Below are 12,025 nucleotides of genomic sequence, written 5' to 3' on the forward strand. Positions count from 1 at the left end.
TACATGTTGATGAAAGCAATGTCCTACAGACTTCTAACCTGGCTGAGTCCACAGTGCAATCTGCTACTCAGGAACCTACAGATGTGTTCACTTGGCAATCTGTGCAGACCACCTGTGAACAGGCAGGTCCATCTCCACAAGAGAGTTCCAGCGCAGAAGGGGAACCAGGAGAAGCTATGCCAAGGGTAAGAGAGACAACCACTGTGAGACACTCAGCAAGGAGTAACAAGGGTGTACCACCACTGATGTATGGAATTTGTGCAAGTGTACAACCAGTGAAGGAACCTAATAACTCAGAGACTTTTGCACCTGTTGTGAGTTATACATCCTTCAGGACACTCCTATGCATAGCAGCGTCAAGGGGCATGCACGTTGAACATTTGGACATCAAGACAGCTTTCCTCAATGGAGACCTGAATGAAGAAATCTACATGAAACAACCAGAGGGATTTTCAACAGAAGGACAAGAAGGTCTAGTGTGTAAACTCAACAAAAGCGTCTATGGACTAAAACAAGCAGCAAACGCTTGGAACGAAAAGCTGACTAAACTGCTACAAAAACAGAGCTTTCAACAAGGAATAGCAGAACCTTGCTTGTTCTCAAGACTTAAAAATGGAAAGTATCAATACATACTCATTTATTTTGTTGATAAGTTTTCCAACTTCAAAGGCTGCTATTTGCCCAAGGGGGAAACATGCACATCACCAATTTTCTTGTTTATATGGCCAAGGCAACAAATTTTAATTTCCTTCAAGGGTGGCAGACAAATTCCCCCCCCTCCTCCAATGGGGCACAACTGACTGGGAAGTTCTGTTACATGGAAATGAATTGGCCTTGAGGCACACAGCTGTATAGTAGAGGAACAGATGCAAATGAAAAACAAAGATGTTTCTGTTGTAAAGAAGAATCAAAACAGGACCAGATGCAGGAAAGAATTTTGAACTATTTTAAAATCTACTCAAAAAATAACATGCAGCAGTTGAACCAAAGCATGAAGACAGCCTCAAATAGGAGGGAAAGGAATCAGGAAGGGATATCTTGCAGAGTCCCAAGAGCTTAGAAGGAGAGAAACTGGCTTTGTTTGTTCAGACATTTTTGACAACTGGTTGGTGACACTACTTGTTAAAAAAGAAGGGAAAATAATCCTTAATTCCCTGAATCTCTGCTAACATAATGGTTTGGTTCCTACCTGCCAATGGGCATACCCCTAAGATGAGACCACCACCTGTATCTTTGCGAGACAGTGTGAATCCATTTGACAAAATCAAATTTGTAATAGAAGACATGCCCTGGGCAACATCTCCTGCATTAACTTTTTCTCCACTGAAAGAGATAGATTGTGTTCGAAGTGCTGCTGTTGTCTTCTTGTCAATAAGGAGAAATGGGCAGTTCCCCATGCAGGAGGCAGTGTGTTTCCTCTCAGGAAAAATTTGATACCAGAGGTAGGTGAGCAGGTTTTTTCCCCCACCCTCCTTCTAAGTAAAATCAATTGGGAGGCTAATGGGGATGGGAGCATTTTGTGGATTTCAGCCTCCCCCCCCCCTTTGCTATATTCTCTGCAGAGGGTAACTTAAAGATAGCATATGGATGTCTAGCTCTGTAATACAGACAATAACAGGTTCAATATTGAGTGGAGTTAAATTGCGAAAACCACGTGGGGCAAAGTGAATCCTTTTCTCCCATGTGTTGTGATCCAAGTCCAGTTTGGGGAAGTCTGGCAAAAAAAAAGGCCCTTTGTAATGTGGCACTCAGCTAAGAGCAGAGCTAGCGGTCAAAGCCTGGCTTGCGGTTAGCTCGCCCTCAGCCTGTGAGAGATGAGTGCTTGAGGAGAGCGACAGGCCCCTTTGGGTGGGGCCTGGAGATCTCCCAGAGTTACAACTCATCTTTAGACTACAGAGATCAGTCTCCCTGGAGAAAATGACTGCTTTGGGGAGTGGATGGTATGGCCTTATATGCTGCTGAGGTCCCTCCATAAGGCCCCTAGACTCCACCCCAAATCTCCAGCCATTTCCCAGCCCAGGTTGGGAAATTTTGTCACTAGAGCATAGAATTTCAAACCTCATTCTCCTTTCAGGGGATAAGGATATACACCTTATAGCAATGCAAAAATCTCTGAGGGAAGCCTCCAAAGGAGTAACCTCCAGGTAGGCCTCCTGAAGCCTTTATGGCCTGATGACAAAGATGGCAGCCGTATGGGATACTCAGGCCTTGGTTCCATGCTCTGCAGGCAAAAGCCGGGGGGAGGGTATGACTGGCCAGGTTGTGCCGCAGCACAGGCCTGTGTTTAAGTTGTGTTGTGTGGGAGGTAGCATGAAAAGGACACAAGCAGGTTATGCAGGAAAATAAGTTTTTATTGGACTCCCTGCATTCTTCCACTGTTCCCAACTCAGGCTGTTCAGTTCTCTGCCATGACTGTTTCAGCCCATTCGCGGACGGCACTGACACGGGTATACACAGCAGGGGTGGTGACAGAGCAGCGGCTGCTGCCCCAAGACACAATGCCCACCAGCTTCCAAATGCCTCCGTTCTGGCACACAAGGGGGCCGCCGGAATCACCCTGCAAGACAACATAGTGGAAACATTGTGAGGGGTGGTCTGGGACCTTGATCCATTAGAGATGCTCTTAGGTTCTTACAGTTTGAGTGCTCCCACTGGGAAGGCAGATATTTCACATTTAGTGCCTGTCTATGGGAGGTGCCAGCCCTCTGCTGTTCCCCTCCAAGGGAGAAGGGTACGGATGCTCACCATGCATGAAGAGGAGCCAGCTGCACCGGCACAGATCATCAGGTCTGAAATGTTGCTGCCCCAAGACTCCTTGCACTGCTCATTGGACAGCAGGGGCAGGGCTGTCTGCTGCAGTTTGCTGGGGGTATTGAAGGCTGCAGGAAACAGAATCAGGTCAGAACACGGGGCTTCCACTCCCACAGTTCCACTGAAATACTCCTACAGTGGGACCTTGAAAGAAAACATTCCAGATGGCGCATGCCCACCCCAAAAGAATGCAGAACCCTTTTCTGCAGACCTCGCCCAGGTGGCTGGAGACCAGTTGTTAGCAGGCAGACCAGGCATGCCCCTGGGACCAGCATACCTTGCTTGGGATAACATCAGTGTCCGTCCCCCGCTCAGTTTACAAAGATGATGGAGCAAAATCCACATTGAGAGAAGACAACTGGAGCACACTGAACTGTTTGCTTATTCCTCTGAAGGTTCATCCTGGTAAGGATGGAAATACCCTGGAGAAAAATGGGTGCCTAATTCCCCAAGGACTCTCCACCCCACACACATTCCTAGGAGCCCTGTTCACAAGTTACAGCGAATGCATCTACAATATAGTGAATGCATGTACAATCCATGTACAGTGTGCACTTGATAGTTTTAATACATGCGTTGAGTAATTCTCATGTTCAACTCATGCACAGCTAAATGTGATGCAAACTCCACATGTATCCAGGTATTGGTCCCTGGTTTCAACTGCAAAGTGAACGTTCGTTGGATCTTTTCTTACAAACAGATGCATGTAAGTACATGTGAGATGTTGTTAATTATAATATGGGGACAGGGCTTCTGGTGAATGCAAAACAAGCCAGCTGTACAACTGCATGCCAGCTGTACATGCTGGACTCTGTAAACTCAGTGGAGTGGCATGAATGGACACATCCAGCAAACCTCAGCTATGTGAGAACAGGAGATAGAGCAGTTCTCCAAGTCCCTGACACAGGCCATCTGGAGGATCCCTAGGTCTCTAAAAAGGGATGGCTAACTTTTCCCTAGGTCTCCAGGGATGGCTAACTTTTCAGCACACCTTTTCATAGGGCTTTCTGAGTTCAATCAGAATTATTTCAGATCCATATCCAGTTCAGGGACTGCCAATTGACCATCCTTGATTTGGAGCCAAAATATAGAATAAGGCAGAAGATTGGAGGCTGTACCACTTCTGACTGTAATCTGAAGGAGTCTGTTTTTTTCAGGTTCCACCATAAATTCAGCAAATTAGCATAAGGGGTAGGAGTCTGCACTAAGGTGGTTTCACTGCAATACAGGAAGATTTTTAAATGTGGGGGAGCCTTTGGCAAAATGTCCTCTGCCATCTGACATGGTACATTCCTGAACTCGACCACTGATTAGTCTAAGTAATGTGTAGATCAGCTCTTAGCATTCTAGAACAAGCTTAATTAAACAGTCCTCAGGCTAGGAACGGACAAAACAGCTTTAAAAAAAGATGGAATCCCTTAGTCTAAAAGCTTGGGGAGGTAACAAACATTTTGACCTGGCATCTAAGGGACAATAAGGTAGGTGCCAGGCAAGCCTCAAGGGGGAGGGCATTCCCAAAGCAAGATGCCACCACTGAACAGCCCTTGTCTCTGATCACCCCTCGCTTTGTGTCTGCAGATAGGAGCACCGAGAGCTTGGCTTCAGAGGAGGATCTTAACTGGTGGCCTGGGGAGTATGAGATCCGACAGTCCCTCAAATACCCTGGTCCCAGATCCTTTTGGCCTTAAGGACAAGAACAAGAGCTCCATTTGGAAACAGATGTGCAGCCAATGCCAATCTTGTAGGACAATATAGACCAATGTTAGCTCCACTTCTCCACATCCTCTGGAGCCACTAATCCCTCCTCCCTGCTCCTGTGGTGGACCTTCAGAAAGCACTTTGCTCTGGGATGTGCTGCAGCCAGGCTGTGCCACCTCCAACAACTGATGCATCTTTCTCAGCTCAAAACTGTGGCAAAACAGCAAACCCATGGCTGTCCTGGAGAGACGGAAGCCTGTTGCCAGACCCACCGTTGTAGCGCGTCTTGCCCCACCCGCTGGTGGCACAGAGATCACCACTTTGGAAGTCGTCCGCAGCATCTGTCAGGCACACAGGGGATACTTTGGCACCTAGCTGGGCAGGCGTGGCCAGCTTGATCAGGGCAATGTCATTGTTGATAGCAACGGGGTCCCAGTCTGGGTGGGTGAAGACCTGGTCGAAAAAGAGGCACACTCTGAGTTAGCCCGGGATACAGTGATGTGGGGAGGGGGCTTTTGTTCTCCTCTACCTGCCGCTATTTTTGCATCGCAAATTGAAATTTTTAACACCAGGGGTTGTGCTGCACCATCTTGCCATGTGGTGAAAAGGGGCCGTGAGCAGATTCATGGAGGGAGAGGTCTATTAATGTCTAGTAGCCACAGTGAGTAAAGGAGAGGTCCATATTCAAAGGCAGGTAGCCTTTGAGACCCAGTGCTAGAAGGCAATATTGGGGAAAGGCCCCAGCCTCTCTGCCCTGTTTGTTGACCCTCCAGGACAACTGGCTGGCTGCTGTGTGAGACAGGACGCTGGACTAGTTGGACCACTGGTCTGATCCCGCAGGACTCTTCTTGTTTTTTTACACCCCTCTCCTCTCATGCCCTTCTCTCTCATGCTTGTAAAGGTGGCTTCCTTCCTACTGCCTAGCAAGCTATAAGACTTCCTCACCCACCTGTTCAATAGCCAGTTTTTGTATATTCTCCGCAGAAGAGCTACGGTCGTGTTCCCCAAGCACTACAACGTTGGACTTCCTGGAGAACAAAACAAAGGCAACCACTTAGGGGCGCATTTCAAGGAAACAGCAACATTTTTTTAAAAAATCCTTATTGCTTTAGTTTGTTTGTGGACAAAAGGATTTAACTCCATTTATCTGCCCTGACCTGGGTGGCTCAGGAGAGCCTGATCTCGTCAGAGCTTGGAAACTAAGCAGGGTGGGCCATGATCAGTACTTGGATGGGAGTCCAACCCAGGAGGTCCAGGGTTACTATGCAGGGGCGCACAATGGCAAAGCATCTCTGTTTGTTTCTTGCATTGAAACCCCTGTGGGGCTGCCGTAAGTCTGCTGCAACTTGATGGCACTTTACACACGCATCTTCCAGAGGAGCGGAGCTGTTGTAAAGAGCTCAGTTTTGACCTGACACTCCAGCAGAGGTAATTTGGGGGGGGATCGCGGGGGATCGCAGTTCCCCCGGGTGAGGTATGGGGGCGGGGCACATGACGAAGCCCCGCCCCCTGCTTCCGGCCGCCCCGCTTCCGGCCCTCATTCAGCCAGGAGGAGGCAGGAGAAGAGGGAGGGTAAGTTGCTTCCTCCCTGCCTCTCCCCACCCCTGCCTGCCTGGGGCCAGGGAGGGCCTTCGCGGGGCTTCCTTGCACTCCCGCCGGCCTTGCAGGTCCACCGCCGGGCCCCTCATGGGAGTGGGGTGTGTGGCCTTATGACACACTTCCGGTGACATCAGGGGGTGTGGCATATGCTAATGAGTTATGCTAATGAGTTCCACTAGCTCTTTTTCTATGAAACGACCCCTGCACTCCAGTAGTAGCATCCTAAACAGAGTCCCACTCTCTAAACTTCCTCCAATGTCAATGGGCTTAGAGAGGCGTGACTCTGCATAGGCTGGGGCAGCAATTTGCTTCTTTTCACTCACTTGCAGAGAGGCTGCCTTGCAAATTGGTTTCTCTTACTGCTGCTACTCAGTCCTTGTGAAGATTTATTTTACCCACAATCCTGTTTAGGGCCTTTCTGCATAATTAAAGAGTGTCCATCAGTCATTTTACCCTTCATGTGAACTTAGTGTGATACACCCAGGAGCTCCAGGTCCACAGAATGGAACGAGCCTTGATTCTGGGGGCCAAACCACACATTACATACAGAGGCATGCCATAAAGTGCCAATGGTACTTTTTGCCAATGAAAAGACGCTTCAGCAAGAGACTGATTTGAGTGGAGAAGGGGGGCGGGAGTGGAATACACTGTCCTTTCCCTCCTGGGTGTTTCTTCTGCTTCAAATCTCTCTCTCTCCCTCTCTCTCTCTCTCTCTCTCTCTCTCTCTCTCTCTCTCTCTCTCACACACACACACACACACACACACACACGTTGCATCTGGCTCCTTTTCTTCCATGTAGAGTTCCAAAGACATGTTTAGACTTAGCAGACACATCGCTGGAAACCCCATGAAGGAGAAAACAACCAGGGAATGATTCAGAACAGAAACACAGCCAATGGGAAAAGAGTCAGCACTCTGCCGCTTCTCCACTCAAAATTGCTTTTCCCTGAAGCCAATTTCTATATATTTTTTTAAAATCCCATCAGGGCTTCCTTACATGCATTTGTTAGCAATTCTGAGAAACAACTTGGTTTCAGCTCACAGTTACCAGTATGGCGGGCTTGTTGCTATCAGTTTTGGAGAGGAAGGATGTAATTCATCACTGACCAATAGCATTAGGAAACAAAATGCTCTAGGCCTAAGAGCGGACATATTTTTCAACCTGAGTATCACGTGGGTGTCTCCACACACTTTTGAGGTCGGCTCCCCCCCCATCGCTCCCTTGCCAGAATACGAAAACGGGTGAGTCAGAAGATGAGGCTACACTGCCAGTCCAGGAGGGTGAAAGAATCGGCGTCTACTCTCCCATTTTGCGGCTTGGATTGGCTCTTCATGTCCCCCAGCTATCAAGCTGCCTAGCACTTTTGGGGGAACACTGACCCACTGGGTGATGCTACAGAATGGCAGTCTGATACTCCTGACAAACTGTGAACCCGCTCAAGGGTAAGACAAAATATTCCCACAAGCTGGACACGGCCCTTAAGCTCTAGTTTGTCCACCTCTACTCCAAGCTAATGACCACCGTGAGAAACATTTCAGCTCACATTCCCTTGCCCTGGTTGGACACAGCAGGCAGCACTTCCCAGATCAATGGGCTGGCTTGTCGCAAACTCCCTTCCCTTGCCAAAATTTCTGGTTTTGTTTTTTGTTTTTTTAAAATATCTGAACAGTACGGAGGCGCAAAGTCTGTACTCACGTCACCCCGCAGTGGGCAGCGGTCACCACCCAGTGCTCACTGACAAGAGACCCGCCGCAAAAGTGCCATCCAGTGTTGTCCTGTAAGGTAGGCCAATAGAAGGAGAAGGTTAGTGTTGCCAAGCTCCTGGTGGGGTCTGGAGGCCCCCTGGCATTACAGCGGATTTCCAGATGATCGAGATCAGTTCCCCTGACAGCTTTAGAGGGTGGACTATATGGCATGATACCGTACTGAAGTCCCTGCCCTCCCAAAACCCCACCTTCCCCAGGGACCAACCAGTTAAGACTTTTGAAATAGTTGTCTCTGGGGTTTTAAACTGTTTTACTTTTTGTCCAGCATCTTGTATGTTGTAACCTGCCCTGAGCCTGCATGCGGGGAAGGGCGGGATTTTTTTAAAAATCAAATAAATAAATCTCCCCCTGGAGGTTGGCAGTCCTAGACTCTGGGCAGGTGTATCAATATTTTAAATAAATAAGAGTGTGGGATTCAAAACATCAGTTAGCACTCTGAGGCCACCCCCATCTAACCAACCCTCTGCTGTCAGAAAGGGGGAGTGTCTAAGAAAGAGGCAAGGAGACATGCAGTGCAATCCAAAGCATACATATTCAGAAGTAAATCCAAACTCAGTGGGACTTAGTGTCCAGTAAGCATGCTCTAGATTGCAGCCAAAGTCTGGCAGAGCTAGGAAATGGAAGCAGAGCTTGGGAAGAGACCAGGTGAAAGAGATGTAGGCAGCAATCACACACACTAAGTAATCCACTTTCAATGCACTTTCCAACTGGATTTTACTGTGTGACCTGGGAAAATCCAGTTGGAAAGCGCTTTGAAAGTGCATTGAAAGTAAATTATTGTGTGTGTGATTGCAGGCAAAGAGTATCAGGGACAGGGGTGATCCTAGGACAGAGGGGCAAAAAATCATTTGCTGGAATGGAAGGGGGCACAGGCTAGAAGCCCCGTCCTTCTGAGCTTTGAAGCCCAGATGTTTAGGTACAAATTGGCTGTTGTTGCTCTGTACTTAGGGGGATGCATCCTGTGCATGAGCAGAAGCACTATCCTTTTTAATTATCATTTTCCAAATTCTGGGGCTCAGTTCTATCTTCCTTTGTAAGTTCCAAAGCACCCAAAGAAGATCCTAAGAAACTCCCAATCAGTTTTTACCTGCAAAGTGATCTGCCAAGGCCATGATCCAGGCACTGCCTCCTCTCCGTTGACAATGCGGGTGTAGCCACTGATGACCGGCTCAATCGCAGGGACACCACAGTCTAGAAAAAGAAGGAAATTAGCCCTTTTTTCAGTTTCCACACCTGGATCACACATCTGCAGAAAGACTGACAAAAGGAGGAGGCGGCGGCAATTGGATTTATACCTCCTTACAATCTCCTTTCCCTTCCCCTCGCCACAACGGACCCCCAGTGAGGTAGGTGGGGCTCAGAGAGCTCTGAGAGAACTGCTCTTTCCAGAACAGCTCTGAGAGAACTATGACTGACCCAAGGTCACGCCACCAGCTACGTGTGGAGAAACGGGGAATCAAACCTAGTTCTCCCAGATTAGAGTCCATGCTCCTAACCACTACACCAAACTTACCAATCCTCCAGGCCAGGTACTTACTCTGTGCTGCACTTGCAAGTGCCACGCAGGAGAGGAGCCACAAGATACTCATGCTAGTTCTGAAAGTGACACGATTAGAAAAGCTCCTGGGGGCATCGTTGTTTTTATACTGAATGCCCACAGCAAAGGTGGCTGGAAGCCAGCAGTTACTTGGGAAGAAGGAAGCCTGGCCCTTGATAACACGGTTGATAACTGACAGGAGCTGCTAACAGTGCCCACTTTGGGAAAAGGGAAGTTATTTTTAGGCTGATCACAGCTGATGGGTTTCCACAGCACCATCTTTTAGGGGCACTGTAGAATTCAGTGAGGAATGGACCCCAGCCTTTTCTTCCCTCTTGCTTTCCTTTGTACCCACTAAGGAATTAATCCGTTCATGTTGTTAAGAACTCTCCACTCTAAAACACACCCCACGCTCCAGTGTAATTCTCATGGAAATGAGTAAATTGGCCAGCAAAACATCTGTTCTGTAATGGAACCACGACCAGAAAAGTGCCAGGCAAGGACACTTTGCATCCAGCCACCTTGGCCAGTTGTTGGGATGCAAAATCTTTAACACAGAATCGAAACTGCTTTGCTGCTCTGTCTATAAATTTGAACTCTCCCTTCCATTCCAATGTATCTGAAGAAGTGTGTGTGTGTACATGAAAGCCTTGAATAAACCTTTGCTGGTCTGAAAGGTGCCACTGGACTCTGTTCATATATTTATACACTTAGCCAGAACAGAACAGATTTGTATGGTCTTCTTTTTCCTTCAGTGCGCCGTACAAGTCTAGCTCCCAGTTCTATACTTTATTTATACCTTGATTTTTTCCCCTGCTGGGGACCCAAAGTGTCTACACTGTTTTATCCTCACAACAACCCTGTGAGGTAGGTAGGGCTGCACAACAGTGACTGGCCTAAGGTCACCAGCAAGCTTTCATGGCAGAGTGGGGGTTCAAACCTGGCTCCCCCAGATCCTAGTCTGACACTCTACCAGTTTCTCCAAGAGACTTGAGCCAGTTTGGTGTAGAGGTATGGACTCTAATCTGGGAGAACCGGGTTTGATTCCCCACTCCACATGCAGCTGCTGGTGTGACCTTGGGGTCAGTCATAAGTACTTTCAGAGTTGTTCTCTCAAGCGCAGTTCTTGAGAGAGCTCTCTCAGCCCCACCTACCTCACAGGGTGTCTGTTGTGGGGAGGGGAAGGGATTGTAAGCCGCTCTGAAACTCCTTCAGGAAGTGAAGGGTGGGGTATAAATCCAATCTCTCCTCTCTCTCTCTCTGCCCACTACACCATGTTGAAGGCCCTGATAGCTTTATGACTGGCAATTGAAGGCCTCTATAGCTTTATAGCCGAAGAATAGATTCTTTTGAACTATGGTGCTGGAGGAGACTCTTGAGAGTCCCTTGGACTGCAAGAAGAACAAATCAGTCAATCCTCAAAGAAATCAACCCTGACTGTTCCCTGGAAGGCCAGATAATGAAACTGAAGCTCAAATACTTTGGCCACCAAATGAGAAGGGAGCACTCACTGGAGAAGACCCTGATGCTTGGAAAGATTGAAGGTCAAAGAAGACGGGGACGGCAAAGGATGAGATGGTTAGACAGTGTCATCGATGCAACGAACATGAAGTTGAGCCAACTTCAGAGGACGGCAGAAGACCGGAAGGCCTGGAGAGAGCTCGTCCATGGGGTCGCGAAGAGTCGGACTCGACTGTGCGACTGAACAACAACAAATAGCTTTATGATTGGCAAAGGTACTGGCTTTAGTTCCAAATCAAGAAACCACGAGCATGGAACGTGCTCTAGCACAGGTAGGTGTGTATATGAGCATTAGCAGTTAGTCCACCTGGGAACAGGCACAGAACCTATTAAATTGGTTCCGCTGAGGCTATGTCATCAGACAGCTGTTGCTGCTGATGGAGTTAGTGGGCTGTCTCTTGGCTCTGGCAACTCACCCAGCTTCAGGTAAAACTTTCCCAGCCAGCCTGTCTGGGAGTGAGAAATATGGAAGCCTGAAGGGGTCCTCTGGAACTCAGTGCCTTAAATCACTGTTTCCAAGGAACACTAGGGCCATGGTTGCCAATCTCTGGGTAGGGCCTGGAAATCTCCCAGAATTGCAACTGATCTCCAGACTACATAGATCAGTTCCCTTGGAGAAAATGGCTGCTTTGGAGGGTGGACTTTATGGTATTATACCCTGCTGAGGTCCCTCTCCATGCTCTACCCCCTAATCTCCAGGACTTTCCTAGCTCAGAGTTGACAATCATCCCTGGGACTTTGTGGGAGTTTACCTATGTATTCATTTAGAAAATACATATATCTCCTGTCCAGAGACCTGATCAAGGCAGCTCACCAGTAAAACAATACAATAAAGTCATAAAATGGCAGGATAAAAAAGACAAGCCATGGAAAAACCCAGAATGAAAACAAGTGTGAGTGTATATGAATATTGTTGTAGATCACCGAAATGATTGCATCTTTAATTTCGTTGTACTATGTACAATGACAATAAAGTATATTTGATGATGATGATGTTAGGGCCTAAAGGAGGACATTCTAATGACAAGGAGCCACCACTGAAAAAACCTTGTTTGCTGCCTGCCTCAGGCAGAGCACAAAGAGCAGGGCTT

General features: G+C 48.0%; 1 protein-coding gene across 1 annotated transcript; it reads right to left on the reverse strand.

The window, feature by feature from the left end:
* Positions 1-2,395: 2,395 nt before the first annotated feature.
* On the reverse strand, positions 2,396-9,465 carry LOC107107885 (chymotrypsinogen B2-like). Its single transcript, XM_015408248.1, has 7 exons — positions 9,414-9,465; positions 8,964-9,067; positions 7,806-7,885; positions 5,459-5,537; positions 4,782-4,962; positions 2,746-2,879; positions 2,396-2,557 (listed from the first exon to the last, which is right to left on the reverse strand). The coding sequence occupies exons 1-7, from the start codon at positions 9,463-9,465 to the stop codon at positions 2,396-2,398; spliced, it is 792 nt and encodes a 263-aa protein (XP_015263734.1).
* Between the last annotated feature and the right edge of the window lie 2,560 nt (positions 9,466-12,025).

The sequence above is a fragment of the Gekko japonicus genome, unplaced genomic scaffold (genome assembly GCF_001447785.1).
Source record: "Gekko japonicus isolate JY-2015 unplaced genomic scaffold, Gekko_japonicus_V1.1 scaffold227, whole genome shotgun sequence".
Classification (NCBI taxonomy): domain Eukaryota; kingdom Metazoa; phylum Chordata; class Lepidosauria; order Squamata; family Gekkonidae; genus Gekko; species Gekko japonicus.

Coding starts and splice junctions, on each gene's coding strand:
- LOC107107885 (XM_015408248.1), bottom strand. CDS start 9,465: ATGAGTATCTTGTGGCTCCTCTCCTGCGTGGCACTTGCAAGTGCAGCA. Junction 7,886..8,963: donor CTTGGCAGATCACTTTGCAG/GTAAAAACTGAT, acceptor CCTACCTTACAG/GACAACACTGGATGGCACTT. Junction 2,880..4,781: donor GGGCAAGACGCGCTACAACG/GTGGGTCTGGCA, acceptor TGTTTCCTGCAG/CCTTCAATACCCCCAGCAAA.